Source organism: Ictidomys tridecemlineatus, chromosome 13 (genome assembly GCF_052094955.1).
Source record: "Ictidomys tridecemlineatus isolate mIctTri1 chromosome 13, mIctTri1.hap1, whole genome shotgun sequence".
In the NCBI taxonomy this organism is placed as follows: domain Eukaryota; kingdom Metazoa; phylum Chordata; class Mammalia; order Rodentia; family Sciuridae; genus Ictidomys; species Ictidomys tridecemlineatus.
The window spans coordinates 20,606,983-20,633,561 of NC_135489.1; the positions used below are offsets into that span (position 1 = coordinate 20,606,983).

At 37.6% G+C, this 26,579-nt stretch overlaps 1 protein-coding gene across 6 annotated transcripts in view; it reads right to left on the minus strand.

Annotated features, from left to right (window-relative positions):
• Positions 1–2,075: 2,075 nt before the first annotated feature.
• Positions 2,076–26,579, minus strand: part of Dcc (DCC netrin 1 receptor) — a 1,068,266-nt gene continuing 1,043,762 nt past the window's right edge. For all 6 annotated transcript variants that reach the window (XM_040273028.2, XM_040273020.2, XM_021725006.3 and 3 more), the window contains 2 exons: positions 7,255–7,397; positions 2,076–4,196 (listed from right to left, as the gene is read on the minus strand). In XM_040273028.2, the coding sequence (XP_040128962.1) occupies positions 4,107–4,196; positions 7,255–7,397 (233 nt within the window). In that variant the 3' untranslated portion in view covers positions 2,076–4,106. The remainder of the gene's footprint in view (positions 4,197–7,254; positions 7,398–26,579) is intronic.

The window sequence follows — 26,579 nt, forward strand, 5'->3', positions numbered from 1 at the left end:
TCTGAAAGCAGGTATTTTGATGGCAAGGTACATTGAAGGGTGGGTGCATGTATTTTTCAATGGGATAGAATAGGAAACACACATGTGTGAGTTTCCAAAGTATCCAATACAATTTAAAACACAAGTGGAATCAAGTGGAAAGCTTTTCTCTACAATATTAAAATGGTCTGTGAAAGTCGCTAGATAAATGCAAATGATGGGTAAAATGTTGCTTGTGATTTTTAAAAAGAGAGAGGAAGTCAATTTGAGTGTGTGATTGCTCCTTCCCTCTGCAATGTTCTGGTCTCTGTATCTTATCTGATGCTGAACAGGCTGAGATACTAACCCTGGCCCTCAGGACAGCCTGTGGGTGATGGGGAAGGGGAGGCTGCTCTGCTCCAAGCCTATTTTAAAGTTCAGATGATTCTCTGTTCTTTAAATACACCTAATACTTGGGAACTTTTCTATTTTCCTTTCTTCATGGGCTGGAAAGGGGCATTCTATAACCACAAGAAGTCTGGATCTGGGATAAAATTTTTTCTAAAACATTTCAGATGATCTCTTAAAAGTAAACTTTCCATGGAATTACAGTCCAACTACCATGTCTGAGATGCTCTGTTATATTTGGAGGTGATTCTAAGGTGCTTATTTAAATAAGGTCAACAGAAGTTTCCAAAGGTGGATAAGTTTCAGCCACCATCTTCTAGCATTGATTATGTTGGCTTCCAGAAAGACCTGTTCTAACGGGAATCTTTATGATAAAAGCCAATGAATGCCAAACTAGAGTTTCAGAATATTGTCCGGAACTTCACTCTAATGGCTCTGTTTCTGGGTTGCTACCAAGACAGGGGACTGATCATCCACCTCATTTTAAACAATTCTTATTCAAAGAACCTAGTGCTATATCCAACCCCTGAATGAAAATCTCAATAAATTCACCTCAAATCATTGGTTTTTCCCAGGTTGTTCAACTGAGTGTGCATTTTATCATACCAAAATACAAAGTCACATTATTTAAATATTCAAGAAGCTTATAGGTTTGTTGCACAAAGGATTGCTATGACTGGTTTCTGATTAAATATGAATCACTAAGAAATATTTAATTTTTGGCTAGAACATCACACAAATATTCTGTGCACATGTGGAGCCATCTGCATCTGTAAGTTCAACAAATGCAGAAAATTTCAGAGGAGTGAAAATAGCTTTCTTATCAGAATGAAATACAAAGAAAGCTACCAAGCTTTTTCAAGAGGAGACTCTTGCCTGACAGTTCTGCACAGGGGAGGGGAGGCCTGAGTGTGCTCTGCCAAGTTTGATTTTCTTCTTTCTTGGGGAGAAATCAGTCCCGGTGGCAGAGCTGCTGGTTGGCTGTCAAGCTTTGCCCAATGGGAGTCAGAGAGATTTATGAGCTCAAGGAGCCTGCAAGCCATGAACCAGACCCAGAGTAGGAGAAGGAGCAAAATAGAGGCCACCTCACAGTATTCAGAGTCTTTCTTGTCAAGAATTAGGAGACTTGGGAATTAAAGAGTTACCTTAAGATTTGGGCAGGTTTGCTGTACACATGTGAAACATTTGAGGGGGTAGTGAGCAGAATTATGCAGAAATCATTCATGGTGAATACCTTGCATGTAAAAATCACTAGGTAATGACACTCGAACCTTCTGAGGCTATTTAATTGGATCTTCATTCACATTCAAGGCAGGGCAGGTGGACTTACTAGGAATGTCAGGAGCTAACAAGCCACTGTATTTGTTTAATGAAGAAAATTTCAAGAGCCTGTGGCATAAATATAATTCCCATCAAAGACAGATAGCTTATTCTTTTAATGGATTTTTTAAAAAGATTTCACTTCCTAAAAAAGTATTGACTTAGACTAGAAGGGTCTAGAATTTTCTGAAATTGCTTGTTCTCTTGATTGTCCAACTACATTCTACAGAGCAGTCTGAAGCTGAAACTTAATTCCTGAAATCTGAGATTTATGACCTACTCCAAATGGAGCATGGGGAAGACCCTCATGAGTATCAAATGCTGTCAAAGAACATTCCTTGTTTGTGAATATTAGAAAGGGGAGGTCATTCTCAGGCCTTGAGAAGATCAGGCTAACCTAATTAATTTTTTTTTTTGGTGCAATGGATTATTTCTGAAGCATTCAATATTATTTTAGGAAATGCCTTATTTCGGGTCAGTGGAGGGTTGTCCCCGTCAGTGCCCAGATATTGAACAAGAGTAATATGTCCAGTCGAATAACATCACCCAGTTCTTCCAAAGGACTTCCAGAAAATCTTAGTAAATTGAACAAGCACTCTTGTTGAAGGAACAATTTTGCAAACGGACCAGACTTTCTAATGAACCATTTGAACAAGCCCTCTCTTTGACATCAGATTTCCTTCCCGACATAAAACTGTAAAAAAATAATCTGAATTATTACTTCTGTTACAGTGCCATTTTGCTCAAAATATTTCATTCAGGGATTCATATATAATTACCCACCTAATAAAAGGAGCTATTAGGTTGTAAAGATCCTATCCTTTCCATGCTCTTTTAAAATTATGACCTACTCAAGCTTGAAATCAAAGGCAGAGCTGAAAGGAATAATTCAGCTGAAACTCTCTCATTGGGTTTTCAAGTCACCTAACTGATAAATATGCAAACTAGCTCCCTTTTGGCAACTCAGCTGCATAAACAGGGATTAACTCCAAAATGCAGCTGAAAAATTCAAAAACTAAAGGAGTGCACACAAAAATGTTCTTAATTTTAGCTAGTTCCCAACTGTAGATAACATGGCAATAGAAGTTACAAATTCTAGCCCACTGTTTAAGATGCTTTTTTGTAAAGTATCCCCACTGGATTGATGATGTGTCAGAAGTGTCGAGTGGCACCTACCCCTCTGCTCCTCCCTGACTCTGGCACATGCATGGTAGAGAAGGTTTCCTTGGCAACAGGGTCTGTGGTCACCTTGGTCAGTGCTGCCTGGTGTGTCAGTGAGAATGTTGCAGGTGGAACTGGCACTCCTCAAGAGAGAAGGTCCTCTTGGAAACTGCCTCCTTTGTTCCTTCCCTTCCTCAGGGGCTGTTCTCAGAAGGTCTGAGAGCATTCCTGTAGGGGACACAGGAGACACTGGCCAGGAGGCCATGCAAGATAGGAAACTGGTCATTCTGCCCAAGGATGGTTGCCAAGGAGAAGTCAGGAAGGGATGGGAACCAAGAGGCAGGGGGAACTCTCCTGGCCAGATTTCCGAAGAAGATGGTCTTGGTGATGTTTTGAAATATCATCACAGTGTGGTATGGCACAAAAGCCACCCAAATTGAAAAGCGTCCTATTACAAGCTTAAGCACATAATTACCATGTGTCTGAGAAGATGGCATATTCTATCCTCTTTCTGGAAATGTGTGACTACTGGCAGGATGCCATTGGTTGCAGATTGTTGTGTTCCTGTACTCCAGACGTAAATGTTAACCAAGGGTGGATTTACAATTACTCAGTTCAAACTGGTGAATTTTACAGCCCCTTGCTAATATCCACCACTTGTGCAAGACTGAACTACATACAAACAAGCATTCACTGCCTTTTGCTTGTTTACCTATTTACTTTTTTTTTTTTTTTTTTTTGTGCTGTCAGGAAATCATCCAATCCTTTGGTGCTATGGAGTGAGAGAATTTCCATGGGTGCTTTGTACTTTGAAGTTGAAAATAAAAAAGTGAGCTTGCACTGATTTGCCATGGTATGATACAGGCTTAAATAATGCACTTGCATTTTGTAAGACTAGACCTACACTTAAAAACCACAGGCCTTGATGAAGGAAAATACAGGCGTTAGTTAACGACAGTGTGGTCACTTGCGCTGGCAAAGAGCCAGGAATAATCTAGCAGCTCAAGATTTGACTCTGCAGTGAAGATGCATCTTTTCTTTTGTGGAGGGACCTCATGGTCATTATGCTGCAATTCTTGATGCCTCTGAAAGAAGGATGGTTACTCCTTCTGCACTGCTTCAGGATCTTCCTTAACTGCGTGGTCCTGATGGTTGACCTGTACACCAGTTAGAGTTCTTGGACATAGGTGTGCTGTTTATGGGTAATTGTTATGCTGCAAAGTTCCCAGAAAATTCACTCATCAAATCAGCAATGCATGTTAGAAGGCCGAGCCTGTGATGGCATTAAGTTGCTTCATGAGCCCTTCCAAGCTTGCCATTTGTTCACTTAGATCATCCTGTTCATACACCTGTAGAGAGAAGAAGAGCAGAGAGTTAATACTAAATGTTGATACTTTCCTTTTTGTGGCTAATTTGGCCACTCAGTATTCTCAGGACTGACACGTGACCTATATCCTTGGCTATCTGTGGAGTATATTGACTGAATGGAGACGTTGGCAAGAAAAGAGGTGGTGATGAGTGACTGTTGGGTGTTTCAAGGGCTCCATTCCTGTGACAAGGAAAACGTTCTATAGTCAAAAATGTCCTGATTTAAATCAAGTTCCACCAATCGCTAACCTTTCAGTCTTGGACAAGTTCATGAAATTCTCTGAGGTATGGTTTTCTTCATCTATGAAGTGGTGATAATGACATTGGTTTCATGGGTTATTCTGAGCATCCTGTGACACGCTCCATGCCTGTCATAGTGTCCAGAATGTGATGTCCATAAAATGGCTTTTAAAAAAGTCTTTGTACTATAATCTAGGTATATGTTTTGTATGGGAACTTGATGGGTCTTGACAACACCAATCGGAAGCCTGGGGGTCATGACTTAGTTTGTGTGTGGAAACAAATGTATGCCCCAAACCAGACTCAGTGTTGTGCATAGGTGTGAAGGGACTCTTGTGACCTGATTTGAAGATGTTGGACTGTGGAAATCTTAGAAATTATAGTCTTTCTATCTCTCATTCACTGTGAGTCGTGAATATCATGTTATTAGTCCATAATAGGAGTCTTAGTTATCACAGATCCCCAGGTTACTGAACTCAGGGTTCAATAATGGTTTAGTAGATATAGAATAGATGTAGAAATTTATATTTAAAATAAAATTTCTCCATGTCATTTTGATGGTCAACCAAATAGGGAGATAAGGGACCAAAGCACTGAGGTTGTGGTGTTGATTTGAATTCTATTCTTTTTTATGTGCTTCCTTTTTTTTGAGTCAGTTTTTTTTTTAATTCTTCAAATGGGAAGAAGAAGCTTGTTTCAGTGAGTATTTGGGAGCATACCATAAGTCAGTGCTGTCCAGTGGTTAAGTGTCCAACAAATATTAGCCTCCTTCTTTGCCACCATATAGTTTATCTTGATGCACATAAACATGGCCTTCTTGATTATTCTTGGATAGTGCATTCAATTGATTAAATGACTGAACCAACAAAGGTCAGTCAGTGACTTGGCCACATGCTCTTAAAGGTTTACGGGGATTGAAAAGTAGTCAGTTGGGCCCAACAGTACTTGTACAAAGGTATTTGAAGAGGAACGTTGGAGTCAGGTGATGACTTGTTCAGTCATTTTCAAAAATGTTTTAGTTGTCTGGGCTACTTTTCTAGAATTATCTACATCTAATTGTACAAAATAGAAATCACTAGTCACATGTAACTATTGGATACTGAAATGCAGCTAGTACAAATTGAAATGTGTTTTCCCTATAAAATATATATCAGATTTGAATACATTTTATAAAAAACAGCATGCAAAATTCTTTATTGACAATTTTTATATTTATTGCATATCAAAGTGACATTATTTTGGATCAGATAAAAGCAATTATTAAAATAAATTTCACCTATCTTTACACCTGTTAGTGGTCTCCTTGTTTAAATTATACATGTGGCTCGCACTGTATTCCTATAGCTTACTGATGATCTAAATCATTTGCCTCATTTAACAATAAATGTAAAATGGGCCACCTGACCATTAATCCTTATGAAATGAGAAACATAAATTTAGGAGTTTGAGTTGATTTGAGATATGGCCACAAATATCAGACCTAAACAAACATTGAAGGAAACATCTAAATTCTGACAAAAGAGCATTCGATTATTCTACATTTGTATCTTTTTAAGAGCAGTGCGTTGAGACTATAACATCCTTCTGTCAAATATTCAAACACACATAAACTTTCAGCTTTCTTGGATTCCATATAGGTGAAACACTTTACTATTTGTAAAACTGAAAATAATAAAGCAAGAAAAAAATATATTGTTCTTCATTTAAATGAAATTATCCTTTCTTTTTGATGATCAGATTTTAAAGAAAACATGATTTTATTAAAGAAGACTTATAGTTGAATGGCTCACAAAGGACTAATTGTCGTTGACTGATTTAGTCTTTGATATTATGATAATTTTCCTTATCATTTTATTATTTGAAAACTTTGTAGAAATCTTCACTCATGCATTAAAAAAAATCAGAAGCTAGTTGAAAGTGACTGATCAATTCTTATTTCACAATCTAGGATTTAAAAAGTTCCTAGTAGAATAATAAGATAGAATTTTAATGTTTATAAATCTTTTACCCTCTTTCAATTCCCTGATTATTTAAGATGTCTGATATGCTAATTCCTTAGCCTTTTAAAAAATGTTTTCTCTTGAAATCCATGCAGAAACACTGGAAAGTTTTCTAAATAGTGTCTTTAGGTAACACCTTTTTCAATCTTAATAGGACATTTTTGAAGAAAAATGTTTTTTCTCCCAAAATCTTAAACCTTTGTCCTATTCGCTGATTTTCCTTCTGAGATTTCTAATTTAAACACTGTTTGGCTTCATTCCTTAAAACTTTTTTCCCTCTTGAATCATGAAACTTTCACTCTTATTTTCTAAATATTTCTATCCCTCCATTTCTCTTTCTTAAACTCTCTTCTCTATTTTTTCATTTTGCTTTTTTTTTCTCATTTCTATGAGAAAAAAATAGTTCTAGGCTATTTTAAAAATAATTTCGGAAGTAACATATATGATGACTTCAAATATAGTTTTTTGTTACTTTGTAATGTTAAAGAATAATTAAGTAGGCTTCTTTCCGGAAATGCCAGGGTATTTTATCCCAGTGTGGTGTGTGTGTGTGTGTGTGTGTGTGTGTGTGTGTGTGCACGTGCTCCTAACTATCAATATATTTGTTTGATTTCACTTAATCCCTGATATAATGTTTTTCTTAAAGTTTTTTCTCCATATGTCAAGTGCAGACAGGCAACACTAGGATCGATGGCTTGGGTCAACAGTGTGTGCTGACTGGTTTACACTGGTTTTTTGCACAGCTTCCGTATGGTACAACTCTTCCCCGATGAGACAGGGATGTGAAGAACGCCCTTACATTAGCTGGATCCTCAGTTGGTTTGTGGCTCTCCTCAGACACTTCAGGGGCTGTTGGCACAGACACAGGAAGCAAAGGGGATCTTGCTTTTCCAGCCAGCCCAAGAGAGGCTGTTTTAACATGAGTCTTGGGAAGAGTAGGCCCTGAAATTGAAAACACAGAGTGATGAGAAGTAATGTATGAAAGATCCTGAAGAACGTTCCCCCAAGCACATAAACCAAACCCAGTAGGGTGGCATTGATTTTAGGTTATTGTTCATTCTGTGCTGTGGAGATTAATTCTGACACAAGGAATGGGCTCATTTTATTTTTACTGAATGGAAGACAGATTGTGATTAGGCCTCTCCAGATGAAGCTCCACTAGTCATATGTAATTTCAAGTGGATTCCAAATCATGCAGGGAGAGTTGCCTGGGAGCTCTGCACTGTTCATCACGTCCTATAAAGTGTCAGGTGCATTCACTGGATGCCCAAAGTCTCAGCTTTGGGCCTGTGCTGTACCAAGTAAATGAGCCCTAAATTGTGTAGGGGGACAAAAGACTTAGCAGACATGATTTTTCTGGTTTACAAATGAGCATTCAATGTTACAGTATGTAACAGTCTTTCATGGCTACTTATAAGAATCTCCATATTAATCCCCTTTTGGAAAAAAAAATAAAAGACATATAATTTTGTTCAAATCAATATGTCTTCTTTCAATAAAAAGATATTCTAATGCTCATAAGCATCATTTGAGGAACTGCCAAGTTTCTATTGGATGACATTCTGTCTACTACAAATAAGGGCTACCTTTTCTTTTCGAATTTGACATTTGTCTTATAAATCCTGCTTAGCTTCTAGCAGTACTACAACTTTGTCTCTATTGCTTGAAACAAAACTCTATAAAGCCCTATTGAATCAGCTAGTACACCTCACATGATGAAGAAGTTCTCGTCATTTTTAGCATCATAATGAAGATTTCAGCAGAAACTGTGGGAGTAAGATGTGATTATTATCACTAATAATGATGTTTTAATTCTAATGATTCTAATGGGGTTCTAAATTTTGACCCGCTAGCCTACAAGTTGTTTTGAATATACTTCAGAAAGCAGCATTCTAGCTAGTAAATTCCAGAGGTTAATGCATCCACAATCAAAGAAAAGGGATAATTTGTTTATTGGGAAAGAAAGGATGAAAATAATATAATAAATTAGCGATTAGCTAGATATTAGTCACAGTAAATGAAAAAGCATCACATGAACACATTTTTCCATGTGATGACCTAATATGTTAACTTCTTCACATTTATATCTTTTCACTCTTAAACATCAGGAATCAAAAGTCTACAAATGGAGTGAAGAATCTGGGATTTCCAATCCATTAAGTCTGTGTTGAGAGCTCAGCAGAGCTCAGCTATGTACTAGTCGTTAATCCGTTGGTTAACTAAACCAGCCTTGGTCTGTCTTTTTCCACCTGTGAAATGTGAATGTTAATAATTATTTGTGAGGATGAAATGAGATTGTAAATTTAAAGTAGGTGATATCTAATACCTTGCTCAAACAGAACAGTCCTAAGTATTAGTACTCCCAATTCACATACAAGGATGATAAGTAACTTGCTGGAGTTCACACATTTAGAAAGGGGCAGGCATGCAGAGGTTTGCACCAAGTTATAAGCCCCACTAAGCAAATGAAGGTTTTATCACTAATATGTTGATATAGCTCATCCAAATGTGCTTTTTGGAGAAGTCAAGTCAATGAACATGAACTTGAGTCCACAGATTCTATTTAACTTGAGGGTTTATTATTTTATTATATTATGGTTTCTTATAATTGAGTTGTAATTTTTTTTTGGACCAGGGATTGAGCCCAGGGGTGCTTAACCACTGAGCCATATCCCTCACTTCTTTGTTGTATTTTGTTTAGAGACAGGGTCTTGCCAAGTTGCTTAGGAGCTTGCTAAATTGCAGAGGGTGACTTTGAACTTCTTACCCTCCTGCCTCAGATTCTAGAGCTGCTGGGATTACAGGCATGCTACCACCATACCTAGCTGAGTTGTAATTTAAAAGTAAAAAAGAGAGCTTCCATGATCTCCAATACTGAACCAACTATTTTCATTACAATGTTATTTAAATATATAAATATAAAGCTTGCCATCATTTAAAAAAAAAGTGTAGTTCTCATTCTATGCCATAAAATCCAAACTTTATGTTAAATGTAAAATCTGAATACAATACACAGTTTGAATTATCATTATTAGTTTTATATAATAAAAGAGGTTAGAGGGCTAAAACAAAAATCACCATGTGAGTTTGGTAACATATGCCACAATCATCTTGGGTTTGTCATGTACCCTCAGTTTTCACTACCAATATTCTCTAGTTGAATGATAGACAAACCTTCATTTATACAGAGACTTCAAAGCCAGCTGTTCTTCACTGGATGTGAACAAACTACTTGTTGATTATATTTATCTTTGTGAGAAATAGAATGTCCTGTGCTCAATTTTTGGAGTACAATATTTAGCCTCAGACATAAAACTGGGGTGTAAGAAAGGCAGCTGGAGGAGAAATGGAGCAGAATGGAAAGTTACAAGCAGTTAACTCACACAATAGCACCATCACCTATGGATGTGGCAGATCTAAAGTCCATGCCCTTGAACAGCCCTTGACAAACAGGAGGTCAGGACCACACGACCAACAGAGATAGAAGTCTCTCTGTTAAGAAATAGTAACTTAGGTAAAGAAGTAAGAGCGGTGAACCTGTCAGAATGCATTCACCCCAACAAGACTTTCCTGCTGTAAGAGAACCAAGGGAGGTAGGAACAACTAAAGGTATATTTCTTTAAATAACCCAATAGGCAACAGCCAATGAGGAACTGGGGGAGGGACCTTGTGTTATACTGGATAAAAAACTGATTGAACCCCATCTGGGTGTGCCTGCTTCCCACAGACACCTGATCTTGCAAGCTCTCTAATGAAGTAAAGCCCTACTTTTTCTGCATCTTTTCTCTCAGTCCATTCTTTGGGTTTGGACAGGTGAGCATGATTCTCACACCTCTACATCCTTTTCTCTTTAGCCTCTGACTGAAAACAGTGTTCCTGGTGCAATATTAGTTTTGAACCTGAATATAAAGGCAGGTGCTAAAAACCCAGGTGGAGCCAAGCTATCCTATGGTCCTCCAAGGGCTCCATTGTGTCTGATTTACATTAATATTTTAGATTGTTATTTAAGTAAAATCGCAAAGTTTAAGAAAATCTATGAAGTTTAGAAGTTCAAAAAAGAATACTGTTTAACCTTGAGAATGCATCTGTTGAATTTCTATTTTGAGTTAAGTTACTTGAATTACAATTGTTTATCCTTTTAAAAGGCTCATAAGGTTCTGGTTAAATCTGAATTTAGCTGTATTATCACAAAAGCTGTCCCTCTTAGAACCTTCCAGGAGCACTGCTTATCCCTGTCTCAGGTCAACATAGCAGCTGCATTTTCTCTCTCTCTCTCTCTCTCTCTCTCTCTCTCTCCATATATATATATATATATATATATATATATATATATACACAAACACATATATATTCTATTTCTATTATACATGTATAAATATGTATCTATTTTTGATCAAATCTCCCTTGATGATAAAATCTACTGAGTTAATGATGTTAGGGTTTTTAAAAAAAGGAACTTAATGACCTCTGAAAAAAATTGCAGTTTAACTCTTAACCAGACATATGCAATGTTTCTAACACATACCAAATATCAATTCACTGTAACATAAGTATTTACCAAGAAAAAAAAGTAAATGTGTTCTACAAGCAAAAAGTAAATGGCATTGGCACAGCTTATTATGGATGAGATTCTAATAGGGCTAGTGCCCAATTTGTTCTAGGAAACATATAAGAAAAAATATTCTTTGAGAATGTACCCATCTGTTGTATATAATTCTATATGATTTATTACAAATTTCTCATAGTTTTGCATGTTAAGCAATTGAATTCTTAGGGATGGCTTTCATTACTATAGAAATATATTCTTAGGTATATTTTCTGCTCAGAATCCTAGATACGGTGTAATACATGGACAGTGTATTATACTGTATTTGCCATTCTCTCACTGTTATGGGAAGGCATGGGTATGCCTACAGAGTGCTTTAACTCAAATCCATCAGAGAAAAGATCATTATGATTGATTTTCTACAGTGACCAGGCAACAGCTACACACTGAGACTGTATTGAGTTTTGAACTCTTTAAAAGACACGGTGGGATTTGCAAAAGGGATTGAAGACTGTCTCAGCACAGAGACCTCACGGGGTGTGTAAACCTCAAGTGAGTGCCTTTTCTCATGTACTATTCAGAGAATCACAGACATTGATTGTTGGCACCTCCAGGGCCCCCAGAGCTCAGTTAGTGACCTTCCCCTTTATTTTGGAGAAGAGAAATCTGAGGTTCCTGGAGACTGAGAGATCAAGGTAGAATCATTTCAATAAAATTCCAGTAGACACAAAGAATCTGAGCAGTCTCTCAGAGTTCATTATCAGCAGGTGCGCTCCATTGGCCTTAAATATTTTTTTCCTGAAAAGGGAGTTAAAGAAAAGAGTATAAGGGAAGTTTCCCAGGAGAAATTTATTAATAGCCAATTAGACAACTTTGGTCTCAAAATTGCCCTTTTATGAAGAAGAAAAAGAAATTAAAACAAAGATTTTCAGGAAAGCATCTTGTTCAGCAAAACAGATAGCATTCTCTTGGGTATTTTCATAGATTCAGCATTTTCTACTCCAAACCTCAGATATTTTAGGCCTGGACCCTGGTGAAGCCTGATTCCCTGCAAGCTCACCAAGTCGTGCTTTTCCCTTTTCGTATATATTGTTGTAGCTCACTGTGGGTAATTGGTTTCTGTCTTCATTTTCTACTTTGATTCCTATTCTTCTCTGGGGCTAAGAGACATGATTTTAGCTCTTCACCTCGCACCTGAAACCTCACAACTGCCTTCCCCAAAGGCAAACTTTTGACTCCAACTTCTATACCATTCAAACCAAACAAACATTTTTTTTTTAATGTAAAATTACCAGTTTCATGGCATGTCCTACATATTTAAGTGAGAAAGCAGTGACATCATCCGGCATTTGGATTAGTGAGTTTTGCTTAAACCAAAGGGGACACTGGGGACCATCTTGCTGCCTCTGCCTCTCGCCTGTTGATGGACAGCTATTATTGGGAGCCCATCTACCCTGAGTCCATTCCTCCATACTGCATGGCTGTTGCATATGGGGCTTTGCATACTTCACCAGATACTATCTGCTTTCAGAAGCTACTTTATAAGACAACAGTCTTCTTGGATCACTGGCCTCATCCGTTCTTGGTGTGGCTCCCCATATGCCTCAGGGTTTGTAACCTTTGGTGAACTCCGTGGTGTTTGACACACTAAAGGAGAGTCACCATCCTACCCTTTTGAAGTACGAAAAGGCACAGTAATAGAAAAAAATCACTTCAGTATGTTAAACTCTTATTCCTTAATGATAAGAAAAGGCAAAATTCTTTACAGCTTTTCTCATGTCGGTAAATCCAGGCATAAGGCTTTATATTTATTTATTTCTTCACTATGGAGAACTGCACTGAGATTGAAAATCGTCCTAAACATGAACAGTTTCAATGAAACTTCTATGTGAATGCATCAAACTTCTCCGAGCAATGCTTTAAAGCAAAATCAAAGGGATGATAAAAATCAAAAGCATCCCCACCATGGCTCTGAGCTGCTAATTTAATATAATCTTAACTGGATGGTCAAGAACCTCTGAAATTTTCCACACTACAAGGAGAGAATTCCAAGACATGATCCAGAAAATCCACCTCCTTTTGGGAGAGGGAGGTGAACAAACCTGAGGGTGACAGCAAGTGAGAGGAGGAGTGACTCTGGGGATCAGAAATTAGAAGAATCTTCCATCTGTTTGCTGTCAGGTTTTAGAGGGTAGGAGATTCTCTACCCGGAACACCAGGCTGATCTTCACAAAAGATTTTTTGGTTACCTCTATTATGGCAGTCTCATACCTTAGAATTCTGTGAATTCTAAACAGAGAATAAATTCTCAGATAAATATCTGAATATCAAGGAAGGGTACTATCCTTGGACTTGGGAAATGCCATCTTACATAGTTTTGTGACCATGATGGTCAGCTTTTTGTTACCTTAACAAGCACCTGAGATGAACCACCTTATAATGAAGATAGGCTTGCTTTAGCTCACGGTTTCAGATGTTTCAGTCTAGAGTCCATTGGCAAGGCAATATATCATGGTGGGAGGAGTGTGTGATGGATAAAACTGCTCACCTCACGGTGACCAAGAAGCAAGGAGAGTTCCCATATTCCTTTTCACCCTCAGTGACCTAAAAACTTCATCCTTCTAGGTTGTACCTCTTCAATGTTTCATAACCTCCCAATAGCACCAGCAACTGGGGATCAAACTTTTTAAAATGGACCTTGGGGGACACATACCCAAATCAGAGAAGTGACGTTGGCCCAATAGTCTAATTTCTTTGAATCTTGATTTATTGCACTGAGATTGAAAAAGGTTAAAGGTTATTTGATCTTTAAGATATTACCTGTAAAATGGTTAAAGGAAGGACAATATAGCTCTTTTATCTGCTCCTAACTTTACATTTGGACTTGTCTCTCCTTAAGATTTAGGAAGACTTGGTTAATTGATAAAAAGGAGTTGATAAAAAAGAATCCAAAATATCTATCAAGTGAATGCTTAATGCATAAATGACAATAATTGGGCTTTAAGCCAGTGCTTTCTAGAAAAAAAAAAGTTCCATCCTTTTTTTCTTAAAATTATTAATGAAAATCTATAACATCACTTAAGCTGGCTTTGCTCTCTTTATTTTAAACTAGCAATAGAGAGTGAAACTAAAAATAGGCAATACTAAATTTCTATGAGTTTAAATGATCTACAGTTAATTGAAAATTCTAAATTCACAATTGCTTCTCCTGAAACCACTGTAGAACTCTCTGTTCCTGGGGTGCATGTTGGAAAAGCGCCTCAGGCAACCCTTTGGTGGAACTCAGGATGGCGATACACTAAATAAATGCTTTTACATGGATATACAACTAATTAAGTGAGCATCACTTTGGTTTTAATGTTATTTCCTCAGCAGGACCCACCGAGGGGGCAAGTACAAATGACGCTGGGGTTCTGAGATGGGCCAGCGGTGTACAGCGGCGGTAGATGAGCAGCCTCAGTAGGAATTTACTGTTTTAAGCTTTATTTTCACAGTACAGTTATTAAACATTTCATTTGCTCATTAGGTACATAATATATGAGTGCCAGGTGCAGACTCCTGCTAGCATCTCCCTGCAGAAGTTTCTCCCAAGTCCAATGCTTTTTTTTGGTGAGAAATATTAGACTAGACTGCAGCAGGCATGCAGGGAACTAACTTACTTGGGTGGGATCAGGGGCCAATGTGTAGTAGGGCTTTTGATCTTCAATATTAAATTTCATATCTGTGCTTGTTTTTTCCACTACCTACTTCTGACTTTATTTTCTCCTCCTTTGCCTTTTGGAATAAAATTAAAACGGATGGTTGTAAAGAAGACTGGGTTCACATCCTGCTTTGTCTGTCATCCATTCTGTGATACCAGACAAAGGGAATGGCCTCTCACATCCAGTTTCCATGTGAATAAACACAGTTCCCATTTGTGCTTATTATTAAGCAGTTAGTGTGTGCTCAGGTTATCTGGGGGAACATGGAGCTGTCATAGAGTCATTTACACTTCTCATATGCAAGGGTTGTTTTTTGTTTGTTTTTTGTTTTTTTCCTCCTATAAGAGAGATAAAAAATATGTATGTGAAACATTGTGTAGTACTCTCCTTTAAAAAGAGAGTGGCCACGTTTGCCTAGGTCCACACACGTGATTAAATATCAAGCATATACATTTTGGTATCAATTCTGAGTCTACAAGGGACATTGTACTTTTAGGGTGATAAACATGCCCAAAACATGCCACTTCTGGGAAGAAAAGTTTTGTTCTCTCCTTCTAACCCTCCTATTTCTCCTTAGAGATATGGAAAGCAGCACCTTACTGGGGAAATGCTGACTGACAAGGCCCCTCACCTCTATGCTTTCCCTCTCCTCCCAGTAAGAGTCACAGTAAGGTGGTTTTCATTGGGCCACCTCTCTGTGAAAGTTGGAAGGTTAGATGAATGCGCTGATGATCATTACTCAAGTTCTTAAACCTGCAGTTCTTGGAAAACCTCAAACTCTCTGGCCTTGAACTTTGTCAAGGTTGAATTTGTTAAGCAAACAAAGTAAAGCAAGACCTGATTCAGCCCTGCCTCCACTATCAATTTCAGTTCACAGCAGGTGGAACCATTAGTTCCATAGCATGGAGGAGGTAAAATCCTCCTGGTCACTCTCACCTAATTATTCCAGAGGGCAGGTCAAAAAAGTTGATTCTCATTTGGTAATCAGCACCTTGTCCATTATTTCCAAGAACTGGAACCCAAAGAAAAAAAAGGATAGCAGTACCTAAAGTACCATAAAACACCTTTTCCCACATTGTCATATTTGATCCTTAAAAGAGCTACCTTATTGCTCTTATCTTGGAGACAGGAAAGTTCAAAGAAGGTAAGGGAAGTGGTCGAGATCACTCAGCTGGTAAGTGGGACTTGAATACAGGGATTATACTATTAAATTGTATGCTCTTTTTTAGACAAAAAGAAATTTTCAAAATCAACAAAGTAGACTTTGGTGGAAAGAACAGCAAAGTGGACAAGACACCTTAGTACTGGTGACAGGGGAGAGGATACCACAGTTGAGGACAGTGGCTACAGTGTGGCATGGCAGAGTAGGTGATGGAAGAGAGAAGAAAGAACAGTCATAGATCAACAGGCTCCTTCTTTCTTTCTCTTTTTAATTTTTTTCAGCACTGGGGCTAGAACCCAGGACTTTGCACATGCTAGGCAAGTGCTCTACCACTGAGCTACACCCCAACCTTTCTCTTCTCTCTCTTCATTCCAGCAAGACATGTTCACATCTAAGTGGTGACCAATGTAAATATGATATTCCAGCATCACGAAGTGCAACTTCTAAAGACTTGGGAAAGAATAACAAGACTACATGGTTTGAAGATTGCAAAGAATGAAAACTTTCTTCAACCTTTTTCCTCTCTTTGTACCCTTTCTCCCTTTTGGATATTTCTCCCAACATGTACCGTTCCCCATACTTCTTTTTTTTTTTCTGCACACACACACAGTATGAGAAACCAGAAACCATCTGTACACTCCCCCCCATGATATATAGCTAAAAAAATAATAATCTGATAACTTAATCAACAATGAACTGTTGGTAGCTTATTACCTTTTTCTTCTTGTATTTATTTACCTTTTTAAAGAGAAATGATGAAAGGATGATGTAAGGAATTAATGGTTTTCTGACACCATTTCATCCGCCTGGGTAGGGAAGATGCTTCTGCTTCCTAAGATAGTTATCTTTCAAATCTGATGCTAACACCTTTTTTCCAGTTTCCTTTTTCTCTAAGCTATAAGGTGTCTACCTCCTGGCTGAACAATAAAACAATTCAATAAGTAATTTGATTCCCCTCCTGTAAGAGTGCAAGATTTGGAATCCCAATTAAAAGACATGTATTTTCTGAGTTCTGTCTGTTTGTGGTCTGATCTACCTTTACACACTCACAAACTGGAATCCAAGTGCCAAACTTATCAAGCACATCTGAGGGCATTTAATAGTAATCGAGGAAAAGAACAGTTTCCAAAATGCTCATAGGGAGAAAGGGATCAATTATGTTGGAAACATGATTTACATATTCCTGAATGACTTTGAATCCATAAAAATCCTATGCACGGGAGACCTATTTATTTTGTATTTTATAATGGGTAAGGGAATACCTTATAGAGAGATTTAAAGGGAGATAGGCCTCTTAGTTACTTACTCCATCATATAGTTTATGTCAGAAATAATGACTAAGTGAAAGACAAAAACATTGTCTAATGTGTCTTTTTGTCCTGAGGCCCTACCCAGGACTTGAGGAGAATAGGGCTGACCAGAACAAGACTGTGGCAAAGGCCACCACAGGCCAAGGAAGCTGAAGAGAACTTAAACTAATAGTCTCTCTGGTCCATGCTTTTGATTTAGAAATTTCATAGAATAAGAAAAGTTTCAAGGAAATCATCAAAGATCTCAAGAAATAAGATTCACTGGAGAAGTTCTTTATTTCCCACTTTCTTTGATGTTTCTCTGAGGTTCCTGGATCACATATTAACAAAATATCCAACAAAATAAAACAAAAAGTACAAACTCAAAACCAAACACTTGTGTTTTTTATTAACAGGCTCCCAGAATTTAAGTTTAAAGATACTGATTCCACATTTTATCCATCACTCACTGTGAGAGGTCTTTGACTTTTTGTAGGTTTTTTTTCCCCCATACAATGTCAAAGTCAAGAGACCCCCTCAGTTAATTTAAGAAATATTTCAAATGATTTTTAGACATTTCTTTTCTCTATCCAAATAATTTTTAAAATGTTCTTTTTAACTTTTTCTACCCTATATGCAATGAAAAGCAACAAATTTAAGTTTATTATCTATAGTTAGTGTGATTTGGATATTTTATGATCTGGTAGAAAAATTGTCAATTCTATTCTTCATGAAAAAAATAGGGCTTAAAACCTCTACTTTATTGTCTAATTTTTGCTGATATGTGGTGATAAAACTTTGAAAAAACCACATTTGCAATTCACCAAGAAAAAGAAAACAATGATATTGCATAAGTTTTCATATTAGTTAATGAAAATAGTTTTCAAATGCAGAAACTATGAAGAAATACCCACTTCAGTCTCTTTTAACTTCTGTTAATTACATACTCTGTGTAGAATGTCATCAGAATCCAAAATCATCCACATGAGTATGCAGTAGATTGTACTTCAGTAAATATTTCATATGAAGTCTAAGATAATTTCACTTTTAACAAATGAAATTATTTTGTGAATATTGGAAACATTTTCTATTCTAAAGACTAGAGGATTGCTATGGAGGAATCTGTTTTTATAATAAAACCTTGATTACCTAGAAGCTGATTTCTTAATGTCCTGAAATAATTGATGTTAGTTAGTTTCATTTTTAAAAGAAGTCCTCAAAACATGCTCACACCCTCATACACACAGACGCTAATGGATACCATGATCATAGCCAGGAATATAATTTTCAGATTAAACTGTGTTGTTAGTACGCTGCCAATTCAACTCAATTGCTTCCAACTTTTATATGATCTTCTTAGAAGAACCAAAGTACAGCATGAGCAATATTTTCAAGACAGAGTGCTCAAAGAAAATGTCTTAGTCAATGAGGTGTGCTTAGGTGTCTTAAAATATTTTCAACTGCAAGTTAAATACCCTCTCCATTCTCACCCCAAGAGAGAAAGCAACTCACAGGAGTCTCACCATTTTTTTTGCATTGAGAAATGTCTTCCCGGTGTTTTGCTGCCATAATTCTAGGGCTGGTCCATACTTGCATATTACCAGTTTATGCACAGTGCTCTCAGCTTATGTCCTCACTACACTAGGGAAAGGTTAAGTATGAAAGTCACAAATCTTCTCCTACAGGTCTAGCCTGGTAAGGATCTGCCCTGTAAATTTCTCCATGGATTTAATTGAATTCCCTTTCCTCACTTCTACAATTCACAATAATAATTACGAAATCAGTTGGCTTCTTAGAATTTATTTTGTCCAACTATGAGAGTCTTTATTTGTTCTCCCTTAAAACGATGCAAGTATGTCAACTTAGATTCTAAGGGCACAGGCATTTATATATGCTCATTGAAAGTACTCAGAGGTGAAGGGAACTGAATTTGCAGCTTCCGTTGAATACCATTACAGAGTAAGATGCATGGATAGGTGAAGAGCTACGTAAAATCTAAAATATGAAAAAAAAACAGTTGGAATCTAGTTGGCGCATATATGAGAGTTCACTGTACATACTTTCCAAAGCATCTGATAGTTTTATTTATTATAACTTCAGAAGGAGAAGCCAAAAGGATGGCATCTTTGAATAAAGGGGCTATGGTATTTATAAGTACTTGTTCCTTGAAGTCCTCCTTTTTGGTTTCTTTAAAGTTATACTATCACTGTTCTCCCTATCCCTTGGGCCTCTTATTCACAAAATTATGCTTCTACCCTCACTCAGTTTGGGAACTATACTTTTTCCTTCCATTTCTTTCCCTGGGAGTTCTCATCTAATTCAACCTACTGCAGGTTGAAACACCTACTCACGAAGAAGAGTCCCCAAGTGGCTTCTGCAGCTGTGACACCGCCCTGGACCATATCCACCTTAAATACTCCACAGTCCCACCTGGATGCTCCACTCCCCCTTCATGCTCAACACGCAGTCCTCCCTCTCCCAGGTTCCTACTCCTTTCAAAGAGTAACTTCTCGGTTCACCTCATTCCAGTTGGTTATTGAAAATCACATTCCTGAAGACCCAGGAGTAAAGTAGCAGTCACCTCGAACCTGCCTTCTCCCTCCTTCTTCATTGCCCATTCATCATTCACTCAGTCATCAGCTTCTTCTTTGAAAGACACCTCTTGCAATTGCCTCCTTTGTTCTGTTCTATCTGCCCTTAATTTCCACCAGTTGCTTTCTGTCTCCTCCTTGGTTTGCCATTTGATCCTCCTTAATAACAGCTCCATTTTCATTCGCCACACTCTGCTTTCTTCCTCTGGTCAAGTCCTCATTGTCCTAGGGATCATCCTTTCCAGCAAGGCTGCCTTTGCTTCCAAACTCTGAAAATGTCTTCTCCTCTCCTGCCCCTGTGCCTTTACATGCTCTATTCCTTCTTCTTCATAGACTTTGGTGACTTTCCACCAAACTGGGAAAGGAATCAATGTTGGGGTTATGCCGAACGAAGCTTTTATCCAGCCCCTGCCATTGGCAACTGTAACCGCTGAGGTGTTATTTAATTCCTAAGTACTCTGGGTTCTTTCCATATAAATTCGTGGAATTTAAAGACATGCCATGTGCCAAAGGACATTCTTCCCAGTCTTGATAGCCCACATGGAATTGGTTGGCTTTTGATTAAACATCTCTGTATTATAAAATTATTTACATTTATTCGAGCTACTAGAAACACAAGGTCCTCAGAACTGTCCATTCTTTAAAGATACTTGTTAATTGCAATTTTATCCTTCTCCATTTGCAGTAAAACTAAATGTCAGTGAAAAATTCTGGCTAATCCTTGTCCTGATGGGCCAAAGAGAAGCTCTCTTCAAGCCCGTGTATGGGAAATTATTCATGAGGAAATATGCATCTATGCAATGTTTATAAACCCTTCAATATTCAATATGTACAGCCGCATGGAATTTTTGAATATTTCATATTCATAAAATGATTGGAAGCCAGTTCTGAAAAATAAGCTGTTGGTCACCTTGTGTGGGATTTAGAAATAAGCTTATATTATATTTGGGGTTTGGACGTCTATATAAGATAGTTGTTTAAGTCAACCAATAAGAAATAAAACTTTCTACAATTGCATGTTTTGGTTCAATGCATGTAGGAAAAGAATGAAGTCAATATATATTTGGAAAACCCCTCCCCACTCCTAAAAGTATGTCAAAATAAAAACCAATGAATATATAAATAACACAGTGAAAACAGAAAGAAAAAGTTTTTTTTTTCCTGTCTGCAATGCAGAAGCTGGAGAATTGTGTCATGTATTATTATACAAATTCCAGTGAGAATATTAGAATACCTTTGGGAAAAAAGTGTTTGCAATGTATATTTTTACATGTGAAGGGAGATGCCAAAATACAGGCTCAGTTTTTATTAGTTGTGAGATTACTATTCACATAATCCTTGATTGTGTGTGTGTGTGTGTGTGTGTGTGTGTGTGTGTGTGTGTGTGTAAAACAGAGCTGTTCAGAAGAGTAGTCAAAATCCCCAGGTTCTAATCCTTTGTCTGACAGTTAAATATAATGTACCGCTAAATGTATTTGCTACATATTCTTTGCTTCAAAGTTTCCTTCTGAATAAACTGGGAGAAATAATACTTTTCATGTTTTGTGAAGATTAAATGAGTCAGTAAACTTATGGTTACATGCCTAATAAAGGTAATTAACAATAAGAAAATTTGGAGATTTCATTGATAAGGTTAGAATTCATTTTTTCTTGTGTATGTAGTAGGGCTTTGTGGTCATATTAAATATGGAAGCCAGGTGGCAAAGTGGCATACACTGAAATCTCAGCTACTCTGGAGGCTGAGGCAGGAGGATCTCAAGTACCTGAGCATCTTAGTGAGATTCTGTCTCAAAATAAAATAAAAAGGATGCAGCTCAGTGGTAGAACACTTGCCTAGCAGCAGTATGGAGCACTGGGTTCAATTTCTTGTGCTGCAAAAAGAAAATAAAATTTGCATTTACATGATTTTAAATGTCAGTTCTGGAAGGTAGGTCACATAAGTGTGAAGTATTTCTTTAGGGTACTACAAAAGAAAAATAAAGCAACAAAATCTGAGCTTTGAGACAGGAAAGAGTAAGGACAGGTACTGTTTGTATGGCACCTGGACGACAGTAGGTGCTTAGAACGGGAGGAGAGAGAGGGCTGGGTTAGACCCGATGGGCAGGGGCTTCAAGTCAGCTTCCAGAAACTTGGTCCTGCAGGATCCATGGAACCCAGAAACTCAAGGAGAACATTAGAAAATCCTCAGACTTTAAAAACATCAAGAGGGTCGTGGAAATTTACTTTAGAGCACTTTTCATTGTTGTAACTGTAATGTTCTACCATTGTTCCTCTCTCTCTGATCTGGAATTTTAAAAACTCAAATACTTCTGTGTTGGTAGCCACTATTGTATAGTACCTGCTGCCCTTTAAATTCAGAAGCTCTAAGCCAGGAAGGAAGGGACATTTATGGGGATTTGAGCTCAGAGACAGAAGGAGGAAAAGAAGGAGGAAGAAAGGGAGGAGGAAGGTGAGGAGGGAGAGAGAGGCGATAGAGGGAGGGAGAGAAATGAAAATGAAGGAGGAAAGCAGGTTTTGATTGTCTGAACCTTTATTGGAGAAACAGGTCCTTTTTCTCTCACACCTCTGTTTTCTCTCAGTGCTCTCTGCCACCAACCTCCTCAAACACATATTTAGTCCTTAGACATATTTTATATCCAATCATGATTTATGAGAAGATCTTGTAGGGGACTATAGAATACAATTTAACTTGCTGACTGCTCAAATAAACATTTCTTCTAATTACCTCCCGTTTCCTGTGATTTATATTACCACTTCTTATAACTGCTTTACTACTACCAGAAAAAAAGTTTTAAATTTATTTTGCAGAATTTATGTGCTATTCACCCTGATGTGACATCGGCTGATCTGAAATTTTCATTGAATGGCACGTCGTTCTTTGGCAAAATGCATGTGCAAGTCATTCAGTCTCTACAGGAGGTGTTCTCCACTGTCTCATGGGAATGTGAGGAGCCTAGGATATGAGGACCCCTCCAGAAACGACAGCCAACCCATCCCAGGTCCCCACAAGAGCTTGTATTTTGGAGAAAACTTACCACAGAGAATTGGAGATCCTAACTGTAAATCTTCATTTAGGCAAAAAAAATTCAGAGTGTTTCAGAAGTAGGACCTCTTGGAACACGTTTATAAATACTAATCTGATGCCTTCATCAGGCATTGAAAAATGTACACAGAGGCCTCAGGTGTTTCTATGAATGTGAATGTTTGTTTACATTTTGCAGAATGTGGCTTGAGCAGGGGCAGAAGTGCTCAACTAAGCTTGGCCTTAGATTCTGGAAGGTTATCTTGGTTATAAGACTTTTTTGAACTAGTCTTGAAAATCCAAAAAGCAACATGAAAGAAAAACAGACTTTGTTTTTGATGTTCCACAGCTGAGCCTAAACAGAGGTTGATGTCAAAAGGCCAGGTTAAGTGATTCTTAGCCTGTTGTGGATGATGAACAATCTAGACTCTAATGAAAACTACAAACTCACTTGCTAGGGAAACAAAACCTAGGGAAACAAAACCAAGCGAAACAAAACAACCCCGTACAGCTATAAATACGTGTGTGCTTGTGTACACACACAGAAAGAAATGTTAGTTTGATTTCAAGCAAGTTACCAAAGAAGTTCCTCCAGGTTTCCTATGGATAAGAGTGCCTGATCTGTTCTAAAGCCAATGCCTTTCAGGTGTGACCTGAAGAGGGCCAGCCTCCATATCTCCTAGAATCTCTTTAGCAATTCAGAATCTCAGGCTCTACCTCAGGTTCACTGAATTGGAACTTGTATTTTAATAAGACCTACAGGTGATTCTTAGGCAGATAAAATTTAAGACTCACTGCTTTGGATGGCCATGTCCACAGGGGGTTTAAAATTCCAAATTATATCTCAAATCATATTTGGAGATGACACATACTATATAATACTCTTAATTAACAAAATCTATTATTTGTAAATGAGAAGGCAAAGGTGTCAGTAATATTCTGCATTTGACAAAACACTCTTTATCCAACTTTCAATTGCTTACTTCTGCTCCTCACTCCTCTGTCCTCTTTGTCTTGTTATTCTCATTCACAGGTATTAGTAGAGGCAACAGTGAAGGCAAAGGTTAGGGCTGGGATCTAGGAAATTCCATGAGCTTTAGTCATGTAATGTGCACCACTGTGAGGATCAGTTGGGGAGATGCAGGGTTTATAGGGGAAAAGAAACCAGGCAGTTACCACCAAACCCAGATACCTGCTTAACTTAACATCTATGTGGGCCTGCAACACTGTACTGCAGTGAGGTCATTTAAAGAAGTTCATAGAAGGTCAGCTTCCTGCCCGGTGGATGGACATTCAGGCAACTTTGAGATGCTGCTCTGAGCCACTCTAGTCCCCAATGGGTCTTCAGTGCAGAGGTCCACTTTACGGACTGCCCTCTTCTCTTGCACATCCTTGTGGTGAAACAGCATTCATGAGTTAGATCTCATTTCACCAGCCAGCAAGTTATTAAAATGCCCTTTTATACCCCCTTCCACATGATCCCTCTGCTACTTAGCACAAATGTTGGAAACTTCAATGGGCCAGATTTACAAGGTGTTATGGTCCCCAGATTATATCAAATCAGAAGCTCTTGGACTCAGTACTGAAATTTTCAGTGACCATAATTCATGTTTATATGCTTAGATCCCTTATAATCATGCAGCAAACAATTTGTAAAGGCTAGATTTTATTTTCCCTTCTTACAGTTGTGGAAAATTGAAGCACAGAGAGGTTAAATGACTTATTCAAGGGTAACCCAGGCAATCAGCAGGGGCACTGGGTCCTAGTAGAGTTTTATTATTTTCCTTCAGTAAACACTTTCAGTTATACTTTGCACCTGTCAGAGAAGAGGCCTTTAAGACTGGATCAATGCTCATCATCACTCTTCAGTTGGCCCTACTATCCTGCTTTGAGTTCAACACAGAGGCAGGTATCAGGTCAGACCTGCGTGCACAGAGTAGCCTGTTTCCATTAACCGAGTAGAAGAAGAGAACAAAAAAATAACTATATTTTCAAAAGCAACGCCAACCAGAACTAAAGGTTAGATTATCAATCTCTGACTTTAGAAACATACTAGGTTAATACCTTATTGTGGTTTGAACAATGCAGTCTCCATTAAAAAAACATGACTCAGGTGGTCACAAGAGTAGAAAAGTACATACAACTTACTGGGCAAAAGAATGGGAAATGCAAAAGTAGGATATTTAAAAAGGGCAATTTGGAAAAAAAGCAATCATTGTAATTCCTTTATTCATATGAGCCTGCACATGCAATTGTATCTTAATGTGCCCCTCATTTTGAAATCAGTTGGGTTTACTTATAACTTTTATTCACAGAAAATAAAAAAATTACTAGAATCCCTTTGCTACAAAGGATAAAGGGATTCTCTTTGAGAGCCTTGACATTCTGGTAAATAAGGAGATTCTAACAATAAGAACATCAATCTTCCTGCAAGCCTAAGATGAAAGTCAAAGCTCAGAAATACAACAGATGTTTAACATTGTATATGCATTCTATGGAAGTTTTGCAGCAAGATAAAAGTTATAAATTTTCAGAAATAGGAGCTGTCAATGTTTTTTATATAATATATAAGATATCACAAGGCATATCATCAGAAATAGTTTGCTCATGGTTAAACTCTCAGTTTATTTTAATATCACAAAGACTATTCTGCTTTTAGTATGTTAGGTTTCATAGCATTTTTTCAATATTCCATTAATACAGAGGTTTATGCAAACACTATTTGTTTCCTTCAATATTTCTCCCTGCTCCAAAAGGAAGCTCTGAAACCCAATACTAATTGGATGAGCTGTAAACTAGCAGAACTCTTTAACTACTTAAGATACTTGGAATGCACATCATGAAGTTTAGAATCTTTATTCAAACTAAAATACTTTCCTTGCTCATGCTCTTTCACAAAGCAAAGAAAAAATACAAGGAGTATATCCACCCTTACTTCTGCAGGACCTAAAGCAGTAGAATTTCATACATTCCCTTTGCTTTAAAGAGGACCATTTACTTCACAGATGACAAAGGTAGGATTCAGAGGTTAAAAATCAAATCCTTACTTGGCATAACAGAGAGACTAGATCTCAGGATCCTCTGACCTGAGAGATCTTTTATAAACACAGCATCTGCTATTCTCCTTTATCCTATGTGGATGCAAATGCATGTCTGCTTATTTTCATGAAGGTAAACTACTGGATTTCCAAGGGCAGTGCCTTCAAATTGTCTTTTTCACTCCAGGCAATTTAATTCAGCTTTAGCAGACAATGTAATTTGTAGTTCAGATCATTTAGCATTTTGTCATCAAATGGTCATGAAGTTGAAAGTCATTTCATCTTATCTGCCTTTACCATCAATATCTAATCCTTCTACTCACTTTCAAATTGCTTTGCTTCACCTGAAATCATCATTAGCATTGAAACTGAGGAAATGAATTCAAATTCTGGCTCTCACCTTTAGTATTGTATTCTGATCAACCTGACAATCATTTCTGTGCACATTATATGTAAGAGTTTGGATGAAGGTCCTAAGAAAAATGACAGGAGACCTTGGAACAGGTATTCTACCTCTGTATCAGTAATGGTAATTACAGTTACTTCTCAGGTAGATGTGAATTTACTTGGTAATGTCCTCTCTGAACTATAGATGGTGACAAAATGCAAAGCATCAATTTTATTCATATCACCTAAGCTAATTTTTAAAAAAGACACTTTGATTTCCAAGATAATTTACAAATAACAACACAATCTATGGCAGTAGTATATTGCCAGTAGTATATATATTGCATGTGCCTCAACATTTACTTTTATTTTACACTTCCTTCTGCTC